This window comes from Python bivittatus, unplaced genomic scaffold, assembly GCF_059951505.1.
Source record: "Python bivittatus isolate LINGU-HERP-01145 unplaced genomic scaffold, Pbiv_v1 ctg000080_np1212, whole genome shotgun sequence".
In the NCBI taxonomy this organism is placed as follows: domain Eukaryota; kingdom Metazoa; phylum Chordata; class Lepidosauria; order Squamata; family Pythonidae; genus Python; species Python bivittatus.
In genome coordinates, this window is record NW_028277035.1 from 61007397 (window position 1) to 61033762 (window position 26366).

A 26366-nucleotide genomic window follows, 5' to 3' on the forward strand; every position below is an offset into this window, starting at 1 on the left:
TATTTATTTATTTATTTATTATTAAATTTGTATGATGCCCATCTCCCCCAATGGGTGACATTATTGCATACTGTCTTCACAATAACCTTATAAGATAGCCTAAGCTAAGAGACATTGACTGGCCAAATATTGACTGGTGGAGAGGACATCTGAATTTGTTTTTGCTGTTGTTCTGGTTCCTTTTGGTTGATTTTAAGCCCCTTTCGTGTTTCATTTTTCAGGCTCATAGCATGAACTGTTGTTCTTTCCTCACATTGCATTAGGAGTCATACAGGAGGAAAGAAAGCATGAGGAGACATATGTTGTATGCAACCATTTTTGTTGGAATTGAGTATCAAATTGGGGCTATCTCAAATGATTCTATCACTGGATTTAAACTGGTCAGTTGATTAATTAGTTATGCCTTTTATACATTTACGTAGTATGGTAGCTTAATCAGGGTGCTCCTTGTGAAGCTGCAGCGAAGCTGACAGTTTTCCCAAGAATAAATGAACATTTACATAACTCAATGCTGGCATGTTATTCATTTTTTTAAAACATGATTTTTATTAAAAGTTTCAACTACAATAATAAAAGATAATACAAACTAAAAAGAAAAAGAAAAATAGGAAGTGAGAGTAAAAGGTGCAAGAAAGTAAAAAAGAGAAAAAAATAGAAAAAAAGAAAAAAGTGAAGAAAGTGATTTCCCACCCTCGTCACGACAAGTATAAACAATGTCATTATCTCTTGACCTCCTCTTAATTAACAAATATAAAACTCTTCATCCCATAACTCAACTCTTACCTATAGGCAAGTCCAATAAGCAAAACACTTTTTCCAATCCAGGTGTCAGCAAAAAGTCCAAACAGAGCCCTAAAATAATAACATTATTTAACAAATATAAAACTTATAATTCCATATCTCAACTCTTAACTGTAAGCAAATCCAATACATGTTTTTCCAGTCCAGATGTCAGCAAGTCAGAAAGAACCACCCAAAATAACATGACCCATTTTAACCATGATCAAATAAGCTAACTTTATGTTCCTTCCTTTTGTGTAAAACAATCTTGTTCTTTAATACATTCAAATGATTATTGATCCTTGTCTTGAATTTCTTCAAAACTTAAGTCCAGCAAGAAGAAATTATTCCAATTGCTCTCTGGGACTGGCATTTTTATTTCCTTCTTAATTTTTAAGGCTTCATCTGATTTTTTTTTGTGTATTCAATGACAAAGTCTTGTTCATGTTGTTCTCCACAATCAGTTGCAAATCTTTTTCTGTAAGAGCTTCTTCTGGGAACAGACTGTTCATATAACACAGCTGACATTGTTGATTCAAGGTCCTGGTACAATTCCTCAAAAATATCTCTGAACACCATTATAAGTTACTTATCTTGTTACGTCTCCAGTATCAAAAATAATTTTTCTTTCCCACAAAAACGCATTTATTCTTTAAAATTGATTTCAAAGTCTTAATATTCAAAATCAAATATTCCAATGTTTTCTGAGCCCTTAATCCATGTAGAACTTTCTACAGCCAAAACCTTGTTTTGCTTTTTGCTATTTATTTTAAATTCTTAAAGCTTATAAAGATAGAGTTTCATTTTCTTATATTAAGAATTGAAGGCACTCACCCAGTGTTTCAAGCCTTGTCATTTTGAAGGTGTCTACAATTTTTTTTAAAGCAGGTAATAGGCAATTTCCTAAATTGGTTTGCAAAGGTTAGTGTCCTTTGAAGGCTCTGACAGTGGCTGGAGCAAGAATGGCAAATTCCCTCATCTCCTGGTTCTCCCACCTTCCAGAGACAGTCTCCTCATGAGGAACAACCATGTGGAGCACAACTTGGGCAATCTCACATCCTCTCTTTCTCCAGAGAGGGTCAAAGGAACCAATCTACTTATCTGCTCCTTGTTCTTAGCCACAATCATTGGCTTCACTTTCATGGAGCTGTCTTCAGTCCACCATGTTTCTGGGGAAGTCTGCTGGCAAGTTATTCAAGATAGAAATGCATGGAGGCTACTTCCTTTGCTATTGTTTCTGTTCACAGGATACATACATCCCTAGCTAAGGAATGGAGCATGGCTCCCTCTTGAGCTGCTATGGCTCAGGCTAGCATCATTCCCCAATGAATTTTTTTGAGAAACATGGTGCAACCTTCCCATAATATCCCCCTATGTGACTAGATTATTATTCTTGTTCTTGAGTTAGAAATACAGGATATCACAATTTAGCAAACATAAATTTAAGCACATAGAATAAGAAAAATTAACTGAATTGTTCAGAAATCAAACCACCACCCTTGTCCAAAAGAGTTATGCAGCTCTTTCTATTGTGTGGTTGGTCAGGCCAAATGTTCCTCTGATTCTTTAAAAGACAGACAACTGTGACTCAGACTCGTGAGGGACAGTACAGTATGCTTTCAAGCAATATAGGAGCCCCATTGAGATGACTGGAAGCAAATGACTTTATTGGGACTTGCAGTGCACCTCTCCTGGTCCTCTTAGACTTAGCATTTTTAATATATTTCTGGACCACCTGCTGGGATTGCAACTAAAGGTGCTGTTCTGCAGTGGTTCCACCCCTTCCTCAGTGGGCAGTTTGAGTCAGTTTTGTTGGGGGAAGAGAGGTCAGCTTGGTGGTCCTCATTGTGTGCGGTGCTGCAGGGATCAGTCCCCTCTCCCCTACTTCTTAACATCTCTATTAAGCCACCATCATGCTATTGATGCAACATCATATCCCAGTGCCCGGAGGTTGTAAGGGTCTAGATGGGACAGAACAGGAACCCATGCAAGATGGAAGTCCTGTTTGTACACTGAGGCTCTCTATTGACACCAATGTTATCTCTGGACAGGCAAGCACTATCTCCAAAGGAGCAGGTTCCCAATTTTGGAGTCCTTCTGGACTCACAGCTCCTGCTCAAGGAAGTTGTGGCTTGAATTATCTTTGTCCAGTTCTGGCTGATGCTCCAACTGCAACCTTACTTGGGGCAAGAGGACCAGGCTATAGTAACTCTCACCTCAATAACACCAGATTAGACTACTGCAATCCACTGTACATGGGGCTGCCTTTAAAGACTACTTGGAAACTACCATTAGTCCAGAATGCAGCAGCCCCCTTGCTAATGCTGGGAGCATGTTACCCGGATTACAGCCTTGCACTGGCTACCATTTGGTTTCTGGCTACAATTTAAAGTGCTGGTTTTGACTTATAAAGCTGTAATGTTATGTGGGAATGACCTTGGGAGACAGGCGGAAGAGCTGCAGTGAAGGGGCTTGAACTCGCATCTCTGTTTGCCCAATACTGCTTTTGTGCTACTGTCATCATTATATGACCGAGGCTTGGACAGTGTCAACCCTAAAGGGGAAGGAATGATGCCCACAAGGATTTTGACAATGTCCATCACCAAAGACTCCTGAAGGGAGCATTTGTGGGACAAGAGAAGAGTGCCTCTTCTTAATCCATCATTAGTTACGGGATGAAAAACAGCTTGTTGTTGTTCAGTCGTTAAGTCGTGTCCGACTCTTCGTGACCCCATGAACCAGATCTATTTATTTCCAACTGCTGTTTTTCATAATGGCAGAAAGTGAAGAAGAACTAAAGAGCCTCTTGATGAGGGTGAAAGAGGAGAGTGCGAAAACTGGCTTGAAACTCAACATTAAAAAAACTAAGATCATGGCATCTGGACCCATCAATTCCTGGCAAATAGAAGGAGTAGAAATGGAAGCAGTAACAGACTTCATTTATTTGGGCTCCAAGATCACCGCAGACGGAGATTACAGCCATGAAATTAAAAGACGCTTGCTCCTTGGGAGGAAAGCTATGGCAAGCCTAGATAGCATATTAATTGCGCCAGGCCTTCCTGTCCTTCACTGCCTCCCTGAGTTTGCTCAGTTTCATGCTCATTGCTTCAGTGATGCTATCTAACCATCTCATCCTCTGCCGTCCTCTTCTCCTTTTGCCTTCAATCTTTCCCAGCATCAGGGTCTTTTCCAAAGACTCCTCTCTTTGCATTAGGTGACCAAAGTATCTGAGCTTGAGCTTCATTATCGATCCTTCCAATGAGCAATCAGGGTTGATTTCCTTTAAGATTGATTGGTTTGACCTCCTAGCAGTCCAGGGGACTCTCAAGAGTCTTCTCCAGCACCACAGTTCAAAGGCATCAATTCTTCGGTGCTCAGCCTTCTTTATGGTCCAGCTCTCACAGCCATACATTACTACTGGAAAAACCATAGCTTTGACTATGCGGATCTTTGTTGGCAAGGTGACGTCTCTGCTTTTTAATATGCTATCTAGGTTTGCCATAGCTTTCCTCCCAAGGAGCAAGCGTCTTTTAATTTCATGGCTGTAATCTCCGTCTGCGGTGATCTTGGAGCCCAAATAAATGAAGTCTGTTACTGCTTCCATTTCTACTCCTTCTATTTGCCAGGAATTGATGGGTCCAGATGCCATGATCTTAGTTTTTTTAATGTTGAGTTTCAAGCCAGCTTTCGCACTCTCCTCTTTCACCCTCATCAAGAGGCTCTTTAGTTCTTCTTCACTTTCTGCCATTATGAAAAACAGCAGTTGGAAATAAATAGATCTCACAACACAGGGAACTGAAAATGATTCAGGGGAGCAACTCACCAATGAAAAAAAAAACTTTCATTTATAACGGAGACAAGGGACAAGTAAGAAGGCACCCAGTCATCTGACAGCGTTGTATAAACTTATGCAGGGGGTGACAAAGGGTAAGCTTTACTTCCGCTTGCACGCTTCTAGTTTTACGTGCTAGAACCGAGAACGTCCCCTGAGCTAAATGCCTCCAGAATCAAGGACAATAAGCCTCTGACTTGCAGGAGTGGAGAACGCAGCCTTGCCCCCACGACTTGCCTGCGGGTTTCCCACGGGCTTCCGGCTCGTTCCTCCCGGGACGGAAAGTTGAACCCTGCGCGCTTCTTGCGGAAGGGCGCCGCAGCAGATGGCGCCAGAGGATCGCAGTCCGGAAGGGGGCGAGGCTGCGTCCTGGTGCCACGGGAGGGTGACGCAGGCCCGGGGTAGGGCGGAGCGCTCGGAGCGGCGTTTACAGCAGGAGCCGCCGCCGGCGCCGCCACTTGGTTGGAGGGGTCTCCGACCGGAGTTCGCCGGCTAGTTTCTTCTCTGCCAGCCCTCCTCCTCCGTCCCCTCCAGCGCCATGTACCGGGCCCTGTACGGCTTCCGGTCGGCCGAGCCTAACTCTCTGGCCTTCGCCGTTGGCGAGACCTTCCTGCTGCTGGAGCGGAGCAACCAGCACTGGTGGCTGGTGACCCGGGCGGGCTCCGGGGAGACGGGCTACGTGCCGGCCTCTTACCTGCAGCGCCTACAGGTCAGGCAGGGGCAAAAGACGGGCGAGGGCAGCAGCGGGGTCGGTCGCCTCCGGCTTGGCCGAGGACGACTCGGAGGCTCTGCTGCTTTTCTGGAGGTGCAGCGCGCGCGCCTCTCTCCCAGAAGTGCGGGGCAATGTCCGCAGGTCCGAGGCCGAGCTCGGCGCCGGTGCCGCGTCCGTGCTGGGACCTGGCTCAAGATCAGCCGGGCTGGCGGGGTCTGCTTCGCGCGTCGTTTTTGGAAAAACCCTGTTCCGAGGGGACAGACAGTTCTGTGTATGGAAAACGGCACCAAGCCCGGTCATCAGTGCCATTGCCCCTTTCCATGTCGATGGAAGGTACAGCTAGCCAGTGGCACACGAACTGTGTTTGTGCGGCTGACCCAGATGGCAATCAATGGGAAGGCTTTGTGCAACTTTTCACATAGATGCCAGAAATATAGAGGACAAGTATAGGTACTTGCTGTCTTTACAGGTGCATCTTCCAAAAGTCAGACACGCTATAAATGGAGAAGGGTTCGCCTGCACGTGAAGCAGCACAATATGTGCATTGTTGGGGGATGCATTAACTGGAACAGGCCTTTTCATGGGAGATGAATTACTTGTATTATTACTTGAAATATTTACACTGTAGGCTCAAGTAACAAGGAGGCATGAAGGTGATTTTGAGAGAGAAGGAGACTGCTTTGTATTACATTTCCTTGGGAAGGAAATTCTCCATGATCCTCTGCTACTGGTGCCTGTTACAGATTTTTGGAGGTTATAGTAGTGCTCTGGGGATGCACTTTTCCTAGATATGCTTTCCTGGAACAGTGAGCTTCTCTTTGGGTTAAGCAAATGTTTTAAAGTGTAACAAATGTTTTGTAGAAGATCCTCCCCACAGTAGTTTTGGAGGGCCGATACAAAAAACTCCCCTATGAGCTGAGGCTGTGCCCCTGTGGACAAGGGGCTGTTGAAACTGCAACTCATGTCCTGCTATACCGTACCCTCCATAAGGACTCAAGGACCCGCCTTATAACTCCCTATCTGGTAAAACACCCGGGAAATTCTGATCTTTTCTATGTACAGTTGTTATCAGATCAGTATGTTTCAGTCTCCTTGAACGTAGCTAAATTTTGTTATACTGACTGTAAAATTAGGCAGACGTTTATTATCTACTGACAAACCCACCACTAATTGTAATATTCTATCTTGTTTAGTTTTTACTTTATTTTTATTTTTAATGTTTGTTTGCAATTCTGGTTAGTGACTGTAATACACACACACGCACACACACACACACACACACATATATATATATATATATTTATATGTGTGTGTATATATATAAATGGGGGACGCGGTGGCGCAGCGGCTTAATGACGCTGAAAGTTGCCGGCCAGAAATGGTCGACGCTTCAGCGGTTTGAGTCCAGCCTTCACATTAGCAGGGTGAGCTCCTGTTTCCTCCCCAGTTCCTGTAAACCCAACAGTTCGAAAACTCACTCCGGTGGGAGGAAAAATGCTGGCAGCGCCTTGCAAAAAAGGAGTCGGGAGCAGTTGCCGGTAAGCGCGAAAAACTGCGCGCGCCCGAAAAGGGCACGAAGCAACGGAAACCCCGCCTCCTGCGCTCGCCAGCTGGGCTCTGCTCTAGGAAGGAGGCCATGGCAAACCACTTCCGAAACACCTTGCCTTGAAAACTGCAAAGGACTCGTCCAAGCAGTCACTGCAGAGTCAGTAACAACTGAGCGCAGATAAATATATATATATATATATATATATATATATATATATATATAAAAATAATATTTCTAGAGGATGTTGCACAACCTTATTTTGATAACTGCATTGGTATCCAAAAGAAGTAGAGGGAGATGGGAACATCTCTAGTCATTTCTACAAATTGTAACGAGAAGTGAAACTTGATGAAATTTTTGTGATGGTGCTGGGAAGATAAGGAAGAAAAAGTGAATGTAATGGATAACAGATTGATTTTGATTGATTATGTGCCATCAAGTTATTTTCAACTCTTAGCAACCACATAGATAGATTTTCTTCATGACAACCTATCCCTAACTTGTTCTTTCAGGTCTCCCAATGGCGTACTTATCGCTACCATAACAGAGTCCATCCACCTTGCTGCTGGTCATCTTTTTCTCTTTCCTTCTACTTATCCCAGCATTAGAGCCTTTTCCAGAGAGCTGGGTCTCCACACAATGTGCCCAAAATAGGATAATTTGAGCCTGGTCATTTGTGCCTCAAGTCAGAACTCTGGATTGATTTGTTCAGTGATCCATTTGTTTGTTTTCTTGGCTATCCATAGTATTCTCCAACACCAAAGTTCAAATGTGTCAATATTCTTCCTATTCTGCTTCTTTAAAGTCCAACTTTCACTTCCATAGAGTGTATGATTCTGATCTTTGTACGTATAGACACATCATGGCATTTGAATACCTTTCCCAAGGCCCTCATGGCTATTCTGTGTTAGTCTGTGGCATATTTCTTGACTGCTTGTTCCTTTACTGTTGATGGTTGATCCTAAAAGGCAGAAACTATCCACAACTTCAGTATCTTCATTGCCAATTCTAAGGCTGGTTGTTCTACCTGTTGTCATTAGTTTGGTCTTCTTTATATTTAATTTTAGTCCCTTTTTTCCACTGTGCTCTTTGACTTTTAGTACTTTGAATAAATAAGGGGAGAGTATGCAGCCGTGTGGCACTCTTCTGCCAATCGGCAGCCAGACTTTTTTGCCATGTTCTGTCCATACTGTGGCTTCCTGACCTGTATATAGGTTTCTCATGAGGACAATGAGATGTTCTGGGATTCCCATTTTACTGAGCACTTTCCACACCTTGACATGATCAACACCATCAAAGGCTGTTCTATTGCATCAATATGGAATAGGATTGGTTAATGAAGCACATACTGACATCTTTTTGGTATTCTTTGGCTTTCTCAATTATATAGTGTACATCAGCAATAATATTTTGCATTTCTCGGCCTTTTCTAAAGCCAGCTTGTACATCTGGCATCTCTTTTTCCATAAGATAAGGACTCTTATCTGTGTTGGATGATCCTAAGCATTATTTTGCTGGTATGTGAAATTAAGGATATAGGTCTCACTCCAGCATCTCACTGCACAAGGGGAATCAGAGAGATACTGTAATGGACGGCATGAGCGGGGAAGATTCTGGGATGAAACTTCAAGGTTGTCAGGAGCGGGGAGAGACATTCCAGGGCAAGCGCCTCCTCAGCCTGCAACAAGAGTGTGGGAAGATGATGAGGTTGAGACTGGCCCCTCCCTGGAGTCTCACGGGGTTTATCCACTAGTTGCTTTAGATAGGTTTAGTCTGGCGAGATTCTTTCTATTAGGTGCAAGCTAATAAAGGAACTGAACTGGACTGGATTGCCTCGTCGTTGTTCTTGGGCTGAACCTGACAGATATTAACTTTGATATCATAAAAATAGAGCTTACATATGGGTGAAACAAAACCAAATATTATTTATGCCACAGACTACCAAGATGTCTTGGTGAGTTACAAAAAATGAATCATGTTGTTTATTCTTGATGTATTCAAAAATTAAAATTAAAAGCTTGCACTAGCTTCCCATCGCCAATCTCCAAAATACTGTGACTCCAGTGATACATCTTGCACACCTGTTTGCCATGTGAAGAATACATGTAGTGCATTGAAGCTGAAGTTACATGGTCAAGGGTAAAATGGGGAGGCATTTGTAAGGTTGAGAGACAAGAGAAGGATCTATATTGCAATTATTCCCAAGCATTATCTGTCTGGATGATAGCCCTCACAAAGGGTGAGCTTGAGTGTTGCCTATGTTACTTGATCATGTTGCTGAATATACATGCTTATATATGTATGCCAGTATGTACACATAATTAGGCATTTGGGAAAGATTTCTGAAGCAGTCTTTTTGCATCTGTGGAAAACAGTGCAACTTAATAAATGCATGGGAGAGCAGCCTTGGCTGTTGCAAGCCTTTTTCTCTGATGTGAAATATAATAGAGAGCGGCTAATAACAGGCCTGCTCAACTGCTGATGAGGGGGCCAGCCGGCTAAGCCTGAGCAAATGTTGTAACAACAGTGGCAGTAATTATAGCCAAGTCAGACAAGTTTGCAATTATGGAAAGCGCAAGAACAGATTGCTTCAGCCCAAATAGGAATCAGAGTGATGAGTGATAACACCCTCCTTGCTAATGTGAGGGTGTATTTAGTGAAGAAGTCCTAGGGAAAGCATAAACATGGAAATGAGTGTTTCCTTTGCAGCAGGCGCACTTTGGGCTAAAGCGTTTTGTCCTGTTGCTGGAAATTGGATGTGCTTGATGGGTCTTAATTGAAGAGCACAATTTGCCCTTGTGCAGATGATCCTCCTCCCAAACAAATAACCGGCAGGGGCTGTGCAAAGCTACATCAGGACCATGGGCGGGGGTATGAATGAGTACTGCCCTTCCATTCCCCATTGCTGCTATTTGCAATGGCAGGGTGCGTAGAGAGATGACTTTGAACCATTGTGGGGGAAAGAGTTAAACTCCTTCCGTCTGCTCTAGTGCTGATCCAGTCCACTGCCTCCCACACAGCAGATGTTTGAGAAAGGAAAATTATGCATGCATGGGCAAACTACATGACGAGCATCATTGTTAGTTTAGCCTTGAAATATGTAAACAACTGTATCCTTGTTTTAGGCTTCATATAGATGAACATGAATGTTCATTATCAGAGAAGAGAAACCAAAGTATGATTGTGCATTATGCCCCTCAGTATCCATTGGTTTTTAAGAGCCCCTAACTCAATAGTAGAGTATTGGTTTGGAAAATTGAAGAGCAAGTGGGACCTCTGCACCGGGCCGCTTAAATTGTTCCATAAAGCATTTACATATCTTGCCTAGAAAGAAAAGTGATATATGTGTTTGCTGTTCTTCTCAAAGGAAAGAACGGTCTTTGCCCCCAATTCCGTTTTTTGTTTGTCGTTCCTTGAGCCCTTCTAAGTTTATTGCTGGGGCACATGTTAGTTTCCTGCAATTTTGAAGCTGGAATAATCAGAAAACCAATCCAAAGCTAGGACTGAGAACTGATATCAGCTCAAGAGCCATGCTTGGTAGGTGGGCCATGGCCCATTTGAGAGTTTCAGCAGTTTTAAGGGGTGTGAGACCAGGTTTGCCCCTTAAAATCCCCAGTCCTTCAGCAGTGCAAAAAAAAAAAAATCTAAATTTTTGGTGGATACCTACAGAACGTTCCATTCTGCCTTGGACTGCACTGATCTGGCAATTTACTCAGTCCAAAGAGGGCTTTTCTCAGTCTGTGCTTATTACATTTTGGATGACAATTTATCCTAGATGTGAGCTTGTGTACCTTCTCCTCTGAACAACTGTCCCTAACGGTTGGCATTCTTCCTCATTCTGTTGTCTTCAAGCTTTGAATTTTAGAGCTTTGCTTCAGATATATTCTTAGTATTTGCCCATCGCCATTTAATACTATCTGCTATAGTTGATAGCTTTTGCATATGATGGAAGTACTATTCCCAAGTTTATATATATCTTTGGAGTTTATTTACATTTAATCCCAAATAAATTTTATAAGCACTGCTGGCTATAACTACCTATTGACCAATTTGTAAGGTTGGGCTTAGGTATCTCCCCAATCTGCTTCAATTAAATATTATAAATAAATAAGTAATGCATTGTATTTAGGAATTCCTTTGGTCTGAGCCTTACTATTAGATGCTTAAAAGGCAGCTATGTCTAAGGGAACTTCTACCAGTCTTCGAATGATATCTTTCTCAATATAGTTCAGTCTGGCTATGATTGCACGTACATTAGATACATGAGTATTGAGCTATACTATTATGCACAATGAAGAACTGCCTTTAAAAGTGTTCAACGTCAGTTGGCATAACATGCTTCAGCTGCTGCTGCTATTATTATTATTATTATTATTATTATTATTATTATTATTATTAGGTTCCCCTTTTAAGCTGTTAATTGCACTGGATGTCATTCATTTTGGGGTGCAATGCAAGACATATTGATATTCCTAAATATAATCCTTAGTTTGCTTCACTCTGTGTAAATCTGAGTGTTCCTCAAGATTAGCTGATAATATTCCAAGATTTTCAGAGCAGTGATTGGTGGCAATGTGGGAGAAGACTTCTTTTGTAGCAGCATTCTCAACCTAAACATTTGTGTCCCCCAAACTTGATGTAAGGAGTTCAGAGATGGCCTTGAAGAAAATATATGGCAACCATTAGTGAAACACGAGTTTAGCCCAGAAAAACAGAAAAACATGAGAAAGAAACTGAACATTGCCTCACCTTGACTCTCTTTGGTATACAAGGGAGGGAAGGGGAAATGCTGTCAGGGTTTCAAGATTTGGTGATTCTAGTATTTCTTGTGGAGGGTTCTAGTATTTCTAGTGGAGACTATTTCCTGGCCAGGCTTATCTTAGGTTTACCTTGACCCTTAGGTTTCTATTTTCTCTACTAGCATTTTACTAGTTGCTTGAAGAATGCTCTCTTTCATTACGCTTTCATTTCTGTTTTTACTGGTTTTGTGCTACTCATTAGCGGGCTTTCTTTTTTCTTCACTTTCTATTTGTAGTTATTGTTGCCTGGACCCACTTCTGCAAGATGTGCAAAATGTTTTGAATACAAAGCATTTTGAGCTAGAAATTTCCTGTTTCAAACTAAAAATTGCTGCTTTGACTTCATAGGAAGCGTCCTGATCCTGTTGTCATCTCAAAACACATTCCTTGTTTCACATTTGAAATGGAGGCCTTTTGAGTGTGGAACACTTCTGTAAGGCAGGCAAAAACATGATAATGCTTAAATAGAAAAATAAATGGAGTATGGGCACTCTGAAAAAAGGCCATTACTGTATACAGTATGTCCTTGCTTGGAGATCATTATCATCAGTTCAGAGAAACAAAAGATAAGGTTGTGTAAGCACTGAATGTTGTATGCACATCAAATCTAGTAGCACAGAGATAAATTTAGAAATATACATTCTAGAGATTTAAGACCGTTTTGAAAAGTGCACAGTTGGTGCCTCCTTATGGGAGAAGAGATCTTAGATGCTCCTAGAAGCTTTTTATAATTCCAAGTAGCGTAAGTGATGATGAACACTTTTGTCACTGTATTGTCTGTGCAGCTTTAATTGATAAGAGATGGAAAAATAATAGCTAGCCCTGTGGTGGGAAGAGTAAAAATTAAAAAAAAAAATTCTGGTTTACTTTCCTTGAAATTATTCTGTGCCAAATCCAACAAAGGAGGATTGCAATATAGTCAATGGGTTGGTTGACATTTACCCAATAACCATACAGAATACAGATTTTTTTAAAATAATATTTCATTGAAATTTTAAAATTACAAGGTTAAAAGTCAGAAATGAAAAAGAAAATGAAAAATACAAATTATAGGAAAAAGGAAAAGAAAACGTGAGATAAAGTAAAAGAAAAGAAGAAAGGCATGAAAAATAGATAGCTTCCAATCTATCTCTGGTCTTGAGAATAGTAAGAGTGTCATAGGTGCTAGTTTTTAATGCATTAAATAGGAATAATTCTTTGTCAGAATATATCCCATTACATTTATAATCTAATCTTCAAATCCCCATGTAGCTTCGCCCCACCTGCATTTTGCAAATAGTCCATCAATGGTTTCCATTCCTTAAGGTAATAATTATTTGATTTTTCTTTTAATAAGCAAGTCAGTTTATCATTTTCTGCCATTTCCATCAGTTTTAGCAGCCATTCTTGTATTGTTGGCAGTGTCTGGGTTTTCCAAAATTGTGCATACAAAAGTCTTGCTGCGGTAATCATGAATTGAGTAATTCTGATAAGATGCTTTCCGATTTGGAAGTCCACTATCCCCAACAGGAATATTCTGGTTTAAATGGAACCTGTATTTGTAGTATGCTCTGCATCAAAGATTGTATTTGAGTCCAAAATTTCTTTGCAATTTTACATGTCCACCACATATGATAAAACGACCCTTCTTGTTGGTTACATTTCCAACAAACGTTGGAAATTGTCCCATACATCTTTGATAATCTTTGGGGTGTCATGTACCATCGATACATCATTTTATAAAAATTTTCTTTCAAATTATAACATAAATTTTAATCCTTTAGACCACATATTTTCCCACAGAATACAGATATTTTTATTTCCCCCTACACCCCTCTAGACTCAGGCTTACCTTTTTGAAAATTTGTTAAAAATAAAATGTCCTGTTTTTTTTTTAAAAAGGTAACCTATTGCCATGAACTACAGCCAGGCAGTGGGCAGGAATGATGGAACCTGAAGTCCAAAAGCTCTGGTAGGCAGCAGGTTTAAAACTATGCTTTTGCTTTTTGACCTAGAGAAAGTTCTATCCTGGCATACCGTAGTCATTAGGAACTCATTTTGATAAGCGTGGCATCTGGTGAATGGTTTTATAATTTTAGAAATAATTGTGCATAGGAAAATGGGTGTGGTAAGCAGACACAGAGTTTCTGAGGCATCATTTATTTTTATGTATAAGTAAAAAGGAAGCGTATCTCAAAATTGGTCTAGATTTTGATCTGAGCATCACGTTTGTTTTTAGCTTTCTTTCCCTGTCCAGCTTCAATGCCATTTTGGGTGCATCTCTTATCTGTTTTCCTGCAGACAGAAGATGACCTTCCAAAAGGTTAGTTTCTAACACTTTTCTTTCTGAATGGAATATCCAGTATTGTGTTTTAAAGGGATGAGCTCTTTCTTCGAGAGCCACAATAATACATTTTCAAGTAATTAGTTGTGCTTATATGCCTAGATTCTCTCTAAACTGAAAAAATTAATAGAGCTTCATTGTAGAAGAGAACATAACATTATGAGGTTCAAGCTCCAGAAATACAACCATTCTGGCTTACTTTATATTAATATATGGTTTAATCCTTTAACAATTAGCAGGAGCTAGCTGCAGTATTTGGTTCATTTAGTCATAACTATCCTACTTACCATCTAGAAAATATTTCTCCCAAGAATCCACTTGGGAGAATCCACTAAGTACTTGGAATCCACTTGGAATCCACTAAGTACTTACAGTGGAATGTTAATTGTAACGTTCTGTGTTGTATGACAATTGGCTTCAGGGATATGTGACCTTTTTTTTTAGATTTTTTGACCTGCCTTTATAATTTTTATAAAAAACTCAAGGTGGTGAACATACCTAATACTTCTTCCTCTTCCTGTTTTTTATTCATTAAATTATTAATAATTGTTAATAATTAATAATATATAAATAATATATAAATTATAAAGTTATTAAATAATCCATCTACTGACTTTAAATCAAAACAGGATGTATTTGTTAAAAATTTCTCTGGCACATCTGAAATTCTTGATCCTGAGATGTCAGTTGCTAGGAGGCAGTGTCTCGGTTGCTGAAGTTTGACATTGCTTTCTTGAATGAGTGTTTACATTCTCTCCAACTTTTAAAGCTCCAGCTGTTGTGATCATATGTTAATTATAGTAAATAAATATAGTAAACATTAAGATAAGCCTCTTAAATGTGTTTTTGTTGGTGCATCAAGTTTGATTGTAGTTTTGTTTTTTGGTAAATTGAAAGGTTTGGGGACAGACACTTGATACGTCAAAATCAAAATTATAGTCTGGAAACGGCTGTGAATTGTACAAGCGGAGTAGGCTAGAATTAAACTAACATCTCTGTGGTTACTTAATGGAATAGATAAGTTACTGTTTCTTAAAAGTAGAACCAAATACTTTACTTTCAGAAAATCTAACCCCTCCAGAAGGGGAAGGAGTGCCGTAAAGGGGCATGTGCTTCTGTCTCTTTCCATCAGCCTTTCCACCCGAAGTGAAACAAACACAAGTAGGGGGGAAAAGTGTTTCTTTTAGGCCTTAGGCAAGACTCTTCCTTTCACTTGGCTTCTAATTCATTCTTATCTGCTTCTAAGGATTGTCTCTTGTCCTCATAATTTCTTTGTGTTTTTAACCTTGAACCACACTGAAGTCAGTTTTGGCTTGATTTTGGTTATAGCAAAAGGAGGAGGAGGGAGGGGTTTTTGACATTTAAGAAAATAGGGTGAGTCGGTGGGCACATAAAATTCGTGGCTAGGGAAGAGACTGAAAGGACTGTTTAAGCCTGCTTTCCCCAACCTGGAGCTCCCCAGTATGTTCAAACAACTTGCAACTCCATGTTAGGAGAGAATTCAGGATATTGTAGGCCCAAACACTTTTGGAGGGCACTGTATTGGAAAGGCTGGTTTGAGTCATGAGTAATATAGCTCGGAGTCACTTTATGTTGAAGTGATGACATCCATGAAGCACCAGCAAGCAAACCAGGTATTTTAGAAAGCCTGTGTACTGTTGATCAAAGTAATGCTTAAAGTTTCACAAGCAGTTTTTGCATCATATTCAATAAAACATTAATATTAGCCAGTGGCAAAACACTGAACGATAACTTAAATTGCTGTGCCACTGGTGGGAACACAGTACACAGTACTTTGCATCCAATATCAGCGACAGCATCATGGGAGATAGAGTTCCCACGGAGGGATAAAGAACATTAAAACTGCAACTCATAACAATTCCAATAGAAGAGGATATATGTAGCTCAGGGTTGAACTGTGGAGTCCTTGGTGCTCTCTGAGCTTAGTTGTTTGCTTGCAGACATTTCATTACTTGACTCGGTAACATCACCAGTGCTAGAGAGTGTGGGGTTTGCTCCCTGTTTATATACAAGGCAAATTAGAAATGTAAATCTATCGAAAAACAACCCACACTAACCAAGTACTCTGTTACCAAAGTAACAACCCAACCTCCCACAGGAGGAGCTGTATAAGAACATTATTCAGATGAGTACACACACACTGCAGCAACCCAGAACACCAGAAAAAGGAAACAGACTGCCTATACAACACCTGCCAACAAAATGGATACCCACGCAACTTTATTAAAAAGTGCCTGACCACTCAACCCACTATAACACAACCATCACAAGCTATGAAAAGGATAGCGCTGCCATACAATAAAAACATCTGAGAAACAACCAACAGACTATTACAACCACACGGCATCACAGTAGTATGCAAACCAACTAAAGCCCTCCAAAACATCTTAAGTAATCCAAAAGACCCAGTAGCCAAGAAGAAAAAACAGGAGTCATCTACAACATACAATCTAAGGAGTAGAACAGCCGCTATGTAGGACAGACGGGCAGAGGACTAGCAGAGCACATCCATGAACACCAACTAGCAATCAGAAGACAATGAAAACTTCTTAATCTCACAACACATGGATAGACTCAACCATAGATTCAACTGGGAAACTCTGAGTATCCTAGACCAGTGATGGCGAACCTATGACATGCATAGGTTTTGAGTGACATGCCACCGTTCACCAACACCCAACAACTATTCTCCCTGTTTGAGTTACCAAAGAAACTGAGTTTATTTTACTTGTATTTCATTTTTTGTAATTATTTGACATTTATATATATATAGTACATAGCACTACACGTAATTGGACTGTATTTTTAAAAAAATAAATGAATATGTAAAGAATTGTTTCTCTTTTGTTCGTGTGTGTATGTGTGACATGCCAGCAAAGTCAAGTTAAGCATTTTCTGAATTTTTGACATGCCAAGCCCAAAAGGTTCACCATCACTGTCCTAGACCAAGCTAAATCCAAAAATACTAGGGAATTCCTGGAAGCTTGCATTCAGACAAATCGGCCATCAATAGACACATAGAGATAAACCACGTTTACACACCATTCAAGAGACAATAAAAAAGCTAAGAAAGAAAGAGACCAGAACACATCCTCTCCAGCAACCAACACCCAGATAAGCAGGGATTAACAACAGACAAACAATCAAGCAGAAAACAATACCTTGATCAAGGAACTAACAAGGAGAAAACCATACCCCCACCAACATTGGCAGGGCAAACTAATGTATATAAACAGGGAGCAAACCCCACACTCACTAGCACTGATGTTACCTAGCTGGGTAATGAAACATCTGCAAGCAAACAGCCACAGCTCAGAGAGCACCAAGGACTCCATTCTTAACAATGCAGTCAGGTTACAGGTAAAAGCTACATGCTGTAAGAAAGACAATCAAAAGCTGAATGTCCTGGTTGGAGTGATGAACTGAGATCACAGCAGGCTGGTTGGCATTTCAAATAGAATCCTACCACATTCCAGTGGTGCATCATTTAAACGGGGATTTCTAGTGCACCTGCTCATCTGTAGTTTCCTAGTTCCTCTTCTACTTCTTGGTTTCAAGCAAAAAGAGGTGGACCATCTTTTGCCAATATATGCAATTAGACAGTGAGTGCATCCGTATGTCACAATGTATGCAAGCAGGAAGGAGCATAGTAAACCTTGGACTCCTGTTTCACCCTCTTTCCTCTTGCATTTGCCTGTGGTCTGCAGCCTCCAACTATAATTAGGGCTAGTCATGATTCATTTTAAAAAGCCACTTTTAACCATAGTTATTAGGTCTGTCTTTTTAAAAACAACTGTAGGTTATCTTAACTGCATTTCCAGGTCCAGAGGATATGGTAATGTGGTTTACAGAAAGCAAAATAATCTGAATGTCTCCTTCCTTAGTGAGAAGGAGTGGGAGGCTTGTTGCAACTTGTTCTTGCTATAACTAGCTGTGGTTTAGTGTGACATGTGAACTACAGCATTGTGATCTAGCATGGGGTCGATCCTGTATTCCATCAGGTGTTTGAGGTCTATATATTTGTTTTTCAGGGCAAAATTGGGCACACTAGCATTTTGCCGTTGACTTGATTGCAAAAGACATCTTAAGAAACTGTGGCAGTATCTCGTTAAATACTGTGAATTAAAATTAGCTGAATAAAGTGATTCAGTTCCCTAGAATGATTGCTTTCCCTTACACTGCTATTTCTTTTGAGAGGGAAAGCATTAGCAGCTTTCCCCGTGGGGCAGATGCCAGTTTCTCCGGTCAATCAATCAATCAGTCAATTTTATTACAGCCCTAAGGCCAGATACAGTCAAAATATCTAATAATAGCAGTATTACACCCTTCTACATATATGTGACAGAAAAACAGTAAATATAATAGGGTCTAAAATAATTAAGAATAAAAATACTAAAATAAATCAAAATAAAATACTTTTGTAAGAAATTCCAAACCTAGGTAATGATGCGGCATATCTTACAGATGTTAGCACAAAGCTGGGCAACTTGGGCGGATATTTTTGAGTCCTTGTCCAGAAGAAGTAACATTAAATAAAAATCACATTTCCTACCTGTAAATTTCTTCAAGATTGGATACATAAGAGTCTGTCTAGAGTCCTTGTATAGGGAACAGTAAAGTAGCATGTGGCTTAGAGTTGCTACTGAGCCATCACCATAAGGACACAACCGAAGGGGCATAGGAGTGCCCATAAAATGTCCAAAAAGGCAAAGTGTCCATCCTGGCTAAGGTGAAGGCCTTACAAAATTTCAGAATTGAAATGGATGATAAATAGGAGGCTGCAATGAACCCTTTTGGGAGAAAATGAGAAATATTGGGCTGTAGCATCTTACTTAAATTTGTTTGGAGATCTGTATCCCAAATTCATTGTTTAAGGGCAGCTCTAGCATTATCAAAACCTTTCCATGGAGAAGCCCTGCAACTGAATTTTATCTCAGGCTTTTTAAAGCCATGATGATTTAAAGCGATCTCTAAATACTAATGGGGCTAGACTTATAGGAGGTAGAATTAACTTTAACCAGAAGGTAAGAAGAAACCATACCTGTTTCTACACATCGGATGGTATTTTTGACACTTTTTGGAACTATCATATAGCTCCAATAAACTTATTTTGAATGGTTTCAATAGTACTAAGCGGTGGGTCTGTTTTCATCGTAGCTATAGTCTAGGGAGGGAATAGATGCCCACTTCTCTTCCCACACTGCAGATTCAGTCAAGAGCATCTTCCCACCCATTCCCATATATAGCTTTAGAAATAAATAAAAAGAGAGATGCACCTTTATTTTTATTTCCTTCAATAAAATAGTTGCTGTGAAATAATTGTGTAAACACCGTGAAGTGAACTACAGTTCTTCAGCTGTAGTGATAATGCCAGTGTTTAATGTTGAAAGCCAGCCCTTTGAGTCTGAAGTGTTAGTCAGAGTTTGGGATACAGGATTTGAGGTAACCGGCATTGGAAGGAGCAGTGGGGCTAACAGGTGCTACTGCTGAGACCTTGAAGTGTGTCCTTGGCTGTAGCATCTGGTTGATTGCCTAGAGTCATTAAAGGTGCACCAATAAATGCTTCTAGTTCTTTTAACACAAGGCAGATGTTGTGGTAGCAAAACTAGCCTAAGAACTTCACAGCTTCTGATTAAATGGGAAGGTGCCAGTTGCTGGAAGTTCTTAGTGTAGAGTGTGATACTTAAATAGATTGTGAACAGCTAAAAGTTCACTGACTGCAATGGAAGCGTTTTTTTTAAGGTATATATTTTTTTATTAAGAATTTTGATTATAATAGTAAAATCAAATACAAACGAAACTTAGAAAAAAAAGTAAAAGGTACAAGGAAAAGGGGAAAAAGAGAAGATACAAAAAAGAATATAATAAAGAAAATATATGTATGTATGTATGTATGTAAGACTTTTAACCTTCACCATAAGTATAAACAAATTTAGTGACTCTTCACCCCCTCAAAGGTTACAATTATTTCTTCATCCCATATACCATCCCTTATCTGTAGACAAATCCATAAAATATAATCTTTTCAATCCTGGTATCAGCAGTAAATCCATAAAGGGTTGCCAGAAGTAACAACATATCTTGTTTTAGCCTTGATTAGATAAACCAACTTTATATTCCTTCTTTTTACTTCTAACAGTCTTAATCTTTAGTTCATTCAAATATTGTCATAGGATTTGATTTCTCTTCATTTCTTCTTTGTCCCATCACACAGAGTTCTTCAAGGCTTTAACAAGCCTCTTTTGTTAATCCAATAGGAAAAAATTGTCATTCTCTTGCTTTATCATTTGTATCCCTTTTGAATTTTAAAACCTAGCCAATTTCTTTTGTACATCCAGTGAAATATCCTTTTCCAAGTCATTCTCTTGGCTTATCAGTTGTAAATCTCCTTTCGATGCCATCTCTACTTTATCAGATAAAATTTCTTCTACATCTGTCATTTCTTCAATAACTTATTTTGGACATAGTCTGTCCATAGAAGCAGACATCATTATTCACATTGTTGATATTAGGGCTACTAATTTCTGACTCCATTCTTCAAAAGTCTCCTCAGTATTTTCATTGTTATAAGGTTTTGCATTACATAGGCTTGTATTTTTTTCCTCTACCTAAAATCTTTAATCCCTTCTAGTGTCCAGTTTATAAATCATGTAATTACTTATCTCTGTTATGTCTTCCAAAAATCAAAACAGATCTATTTCCCATGAGAAACTGTTTGTTCTTTGTAATTAATTCCAAAATCTTATTGTAAAAGTTTCAATATTCCAAATTTATCTGGACCCTTAGTCTGTTTATAACTTTCTAAGATCAAAATCTTATTTAGCATTTTGCTGTTTATTTCAGATCCCTAAAGTTCTTAAGCTTATAATTAATTTTTCTTTTGTTCAGAGTTGAAGACAAACTCACACGATGAAGACTTTTAAAACTTGTCGTTCTGAAGGTGTAATAGCTTTAAAATGGTCAGGCAATTTCTGAAAGTGATTAGAAAGTGAGGTTTGCGAACTTAGTGTCCTTTCAAAGGCTTCATCACTGTTGCAAGCAAGATGGCTAATCTTTTTGTCTCCCGGTGCTCAAACCTGTGGAAAACTACTGTCCTGCAGTGTCCTCGTGAGGAGCAGCTGTCCAGAGCCCATGTGAGTGATCTTCCATCCTCTCCTTATCTTGAAAGGTTCCAAGGAACCAGTCTACTTACCAGGTTCTTTTGTCTTTCATGGAGCTGTCTTCAGTTCGCCATATCTCCCCCGGAAGTCGACTGCAGTGGAAGCTTTTATCTGAGACAGAATAATTTATTGTAGGAGACTAAAGTTTTATATGAAGTAATAACAAAATCAATTTAAAAGCTTCCTTGGGAGAAGGGGATTTATTTTTTGTGTCAAGAAAGGGAATAGTTGCTGAATAAGAAAGAAAATCTGATGTAACAAATGAGGGTCTTATAGTTAGGTTAAACAGCTCATATGTTATCTTAATAATAAAGCATGTAATTACTAAATGGAAAATTGGATCCGTTCCAAGTTTCATATTTTAAGCTAATCTTTGGCAATCTTGTGCCCTCCAAAAATGTTGGGAACCCAGATTCCAGCTTGCTGGTTGGGTGTTTTGTTTTTGTTTCCATTGTTCATATATCCACCCATCCATCCATCCCACTTTCTGGTGCTCACGCAGAACTCAGTTGGAAAGTGCCTGGTTGGGGAAGACTATTGTAAGATGTGGAGATTTATTTTACCATCACCACATAGAATCTGTTTGCAAGATGATCGTGGAAACATTTTTATGCTGCCTTATTCATAGACCCTTAATATATTCTTTCTGCTGTTTAGAGGAAGATAAGAAATTGTACTTTTGCCTGCCATGGTTTGTAAGGCTGTTGACATCAAGAATGAAATGAAGATTAGGCTGATACAGCTCTCAAAAAAGCTTTTGTTCAGTCAGGAGAAATGGACAGTGAAATATTCATTTGCTTTGAAAGTCTCTGATGCATCACATATGTGCAAACAGTGACATAAGGCAGTTGCATCATAGTTGTATGGGTGAAGCTTCATATGGAAGAACATTAATGTGAAAGCAGTTGATCTGATAATTTTGTCACTGCATTACGAGAAAATGAAAGTTTGTCAGATATCGTTCATGCATGTCAGCTCTGTGGAGACTTTGGCTCTCAGGTGGCTCGTTATAGGTGACTCTGTCATTGCAGCTTCTTTTGAAATCAAGATCTAGGTAGCTATGACTTCTGTTGAATCTGTGTGTTCTGAGCAGTTCCAATTCTCTTTGCAGCAGGTCCAGGCATTTATTTTCATGCCACACTCTCATGTTTTGTGCAACTGGTGTAGAAAGAGTCTTTGAAAGATGAATGCTTTCAGATACTCTGTGTAGCCTGGTTTCAGAGGTTACGAAATGAAGAGAAATCTTTGGTTGCAAATGAGGTTTGGGTTAGGGGAATGCTGTGGTTTAAAAGTAGGACAGAATTTTAAATAATATTGAAGTTCTATATAGATGTAGTACTGAAACAGTATTATTTATAGTTTCAGTGCAAGAGAAAACCCTTGCAAAATGAGGGATTGGATTATATGGTTTGACTTAAGGATGAGGAAAGTTTCTTCTGACGTGTTGGAAGTTGGAAATTGGTTGTCAGCAGGATCGTACCCCTTTCATCAAGTGACAAAAGCATGTATTGTGTGGCAAGCTTTGCCCCTTTCATACTTGCATGTGACATCCCAATGCATATACAAAAGGGGCAAGGCTTGCATCATTCTGACCCCGCCACCCCTTATTCCCCCTGCTAGAGACTCCAAAGTCTGGTAGTTTCTAACCTTCAAGGCATTATGAGCTGAGCTTTCTTGACCACTCTCCCCCAACATATTTTGCATTTGCTTACAGTGGTTCAATACCAGAGCAATGTTGGCTGCAATCTGTCCTCCTTAGCATTCCCATTCTTTCAGAAACATAAACATTGCCAAATAATCTAAGGAAGAAAAACGGTAGTGAAAGATCAATTAAGGATGCTTCTGAGCTGTTACTACTGGCAGGAACCAAACACTTTTCACCAGCTAAAGGAATTTCAGGAGGGCTTCACAAGTGGCAAGAATCTGTATCATCTGAGACCACAAGGTTTGAAGAAAGGTCTCTGTAGCCAGCCTCATCTCTTTTATCTTTAAAGTTACTCATGTTGGGTTAAGGCTGGGAGATGCTTTGAAGCACCAAGCATTTGTCTGCCTCTCTGAGGTTCATCACTGCATTTGTCTCCACCCACTATTAGGACTGTCCCTCTCTTTGGTGAAGGGACAGATGATGATAAGCATAGTTTTGGTCTGAATGGGAAGCCAGTCAACATTTGTAGATTGCTTGCCCTAACTAGCATTATTTTATGCTAGTGCATTCTCATTTAAAGGGGACGCGGTGGTGCAGCGGCTTAATGACGCTGAAAGTTGCCGGACAGAAATGGTCGACGCTTCAGCGGTTCGAGTCCAGCCTTTGCGTTAACAGGGTGAGCTCCTGTTTCCTCCCCAGTTCCTGTCAACCCAACAGTTCGAAAACTCATGTGAGTAGATAAATGGGTACTCTCACTCCGGTGGGAGGAAAAATGCTGGCGGCACCTTGCAAAAAGGAGTCAGGAGCAGTTGCCCGTAAGCGTGAAAAATTGTGCGCGCCCAAAAAGGGCGCGAAGCAACAGAAACCCCACCTCCTGCGGTTGGCAGCTGGGCTCTGCTCTAGGAAGGAGGCAATGGCAAACCACTTCCGAAACACCTTGCCTTGAAAACTGCAAGGACTCATCCAAGCAGTCACTGCAGAGTCGGTAACTACTGAGTGCAGATTAAAAAAAAAAAGATTCTAATTTAAGCAGTAGATATGCCAGTGTTTTCAAGCCAGTTGAGAAACTCTGCGTATTCATCTCAGTGTTGAGTATATCAAGGAATGTAGGGCAGTGTGTCTTCTTTGCTTTCCTGGGCATATCAGATTTGGCCAACACTGCTCAGTTTTGAATGCAATGAAAGGAAGCTTAGAGACCTACAAAGTGTACCATCTATTTTGATTGTCACCTTTTTTCAGAGAGAGAGTCATTTTTTTCCTTTCATACAGCAAAAGTGAATGTATTGATGTCCCAGATGTATATCATTGTTATGCAAGTAGGACTGTAATTTTTCGTCTAATATAAATTCTGCTTAGGTGGCGCATAATCAATCAATCAATCCTTCTCCATTATGATTTGCTCATTTGGTCAAAAAGGAACCTGATTAGAAGACAGTGAGACTAAGGTCAAGGTCTATATTACTTGTCTGCAATGCAGTGGCAGTAGATAAACTGACCTTGCTTGAGCCTAAAGAAACGTTGTGAGCAGGATTTGGGCCTGGTTGTTAATACTTAGATGGGAATCACTAAGGGACTCCAGGGAAGTTGAAAAACATCTCAGAAGAAGGGAATATAGTAGCAAACTACTTTCCTGTTGTGGCCAGGTAAATTTGAAGGAGGAGCTCTTGCAGTTAGTGGTGCAATTTGAGGGAGACTTTTTAAAATATATATTACTTATGCTTTACCCCAGAGTGATTTCTAGCAAGGTCACAGAACTGATTTATGAACAAATATGTAAAAATGCTAGTTAAACGATGAAAGGGAGGTGTATTTAGTGATGAAAACAGCAGAGTTATGAGAGGGACCACTCAGTCCTGTGGCTCATTTCCAATATCTTAATCAGCTTGCAAGTGACAGTATTTTTGAAGTGAGAGATTGGCCTGGTAGCTTTTGATTGGAGATTCTCAGACTGGAGATTTGATTTTTAATTAGCCTAGTTCACAGTCTTGTGTGATTAAATTTAAGCTGTGAACATTCTGGCTTATTATACTACAGACCCTAGTCTTCCCTAAAAAGAATAGAGGATTTTTGTGATAAAGGAGAAAGAGTGCAGTGCAGTGAAATGGTGTTGTTCTTTATAGTTTATTAATCTAATTTCAAGGCTTCATTCTCTTACCTCTCTCTCCCTACCTTCATCAGAGCCTCTGAAGATCCAGTTTGGCTCTGACAGCTCTATTAAACTGGCAGTTAAAACCTAGGTGGAGTTATTAAATTTGTTTATACTTGTTTTGATGAAGGTTGGAAGTCATTTCTTTATATATTTTTCTTTTTCTTTATTATATTCTCTCTTTTCTTTTTCTTCTTTCTTTTTCTTTTTTCTTGCACTTTTTCTTCTTTCTTTTCATTATCTATTTTTTATTTTTTATCCTCTATTCTTAATAAAATTATATTTAAAAAAAAACTAGATGGCTTTTCAGTGCAAAAATAAAACCAAAACATTTTAGTTAAGGTTGGATAGGCAGGCAGTTAGCATTCTTGGATCAGATGAAGTTGAATGAGACCCTTTTCCCATCAGGAAACTTCTCCCTTTCTTGTTGTTCCCATGAGGACTCTAAGAGATACCAGAATAATTGGCTGGTCTTCTACAGGACAACCATATGCAAGGTTATTCTAAAAGTCTAAAAGTCAATAAACTAATTGTGATTTCAGTGTTCTAGAAAAAAATAACTGAAGATTTTCTTTTCTCAGCATCATTATTCATTTTTGGTCATGGACCTACATTTTAGATTGTATAACTTATTGTTGAATATCAGCACAATATTTTCCTCATTGTTTTTTAAATTACAGAGCCGTAAAATGTTCTTTATTGTTAAAATATCTTGTGTGCCTTCTCTTGTTGTATCCCTGAAGAAGATAGGGGCATACGGCTTCCATATTGCAGTATGGATTTGTTCTTGTAATCACCAGGAATTAATCTCAGCTCAGTTTTTGTAACTCTGGACAGTATACAACAGAGTAATAATAAGAAAATATTATAAGAGTACTCTAAGAAAAAACAAGAACCAGTTTGGTGTAGTGGTTAAAGGCACTGGATTAGAAGCTGGGAGACAGTGAGATCTAGTCCCGCTTTCGACATGAAGCCAGCTGGGCGACTTTGGGTCAGACACACTCTCAGCCCTAGGAAGAAGGCAGTGGTAAACCACTTCTGGAAATCTTGCTAAGAAAACCGCAGGAACTAGAGATTGCCAAGAGCCATGTCTGACTTAAAGGCACACAAAAAGAAAAGAAAGGGAAAACCATCCCCAAGATGCACACTCTAAAAAAGATCAGCTCAGTTTGAAGGCACAGCAGTACAGAGTTGTTCTGCCTGCCTTGTAGAATGCCAAGAGAGCATGGGAACTTTCTTTACCTTCTCTGTCTTTCTTGAGGCAGCTTCTGGTATAGCTGTAGATGGGTAGAGAAGGGAGCATGGGAGGTGAGGTGATGTGGGTGCTACCACTTTGTACATATGAGGTGGGAGAAGTGAGAGGGATTTGTGGATGAGGACAGGGCCCTCTGTATGGATA

The 26366-nt window shown here is 39.8% G+C and overlaps 1 protein-coding gene across 2 annotated transcripts in view; it reads left to right on the forward strand.

The window, feature by feature from the left end:
- Positions 1-5008: 5008 nt before the first annotated feature.
- Positions 5009-26366, forward strand: part of NCKIPSD (NCK interacting protein with SH3 domain) — a 98146-nt gene continuing 76788 nt past the window's right edge. Inside the window, exon 1 of one of the 2 annotated variants that reach the window (XM_088134236.1) lies at positions 5009-5321. In XM_088134236.1, the coding sequence (XP_087990362.1) occupies positions 5151-5321 (171 nt within the window). In that variant the 5' untranslated portion in view covers positions 5009-5150. The remainder of the gene's footprint in view (positions 5322-26366) is intronic. The other variant, XM_088134237.1, reaches the window with a different exon arrangement.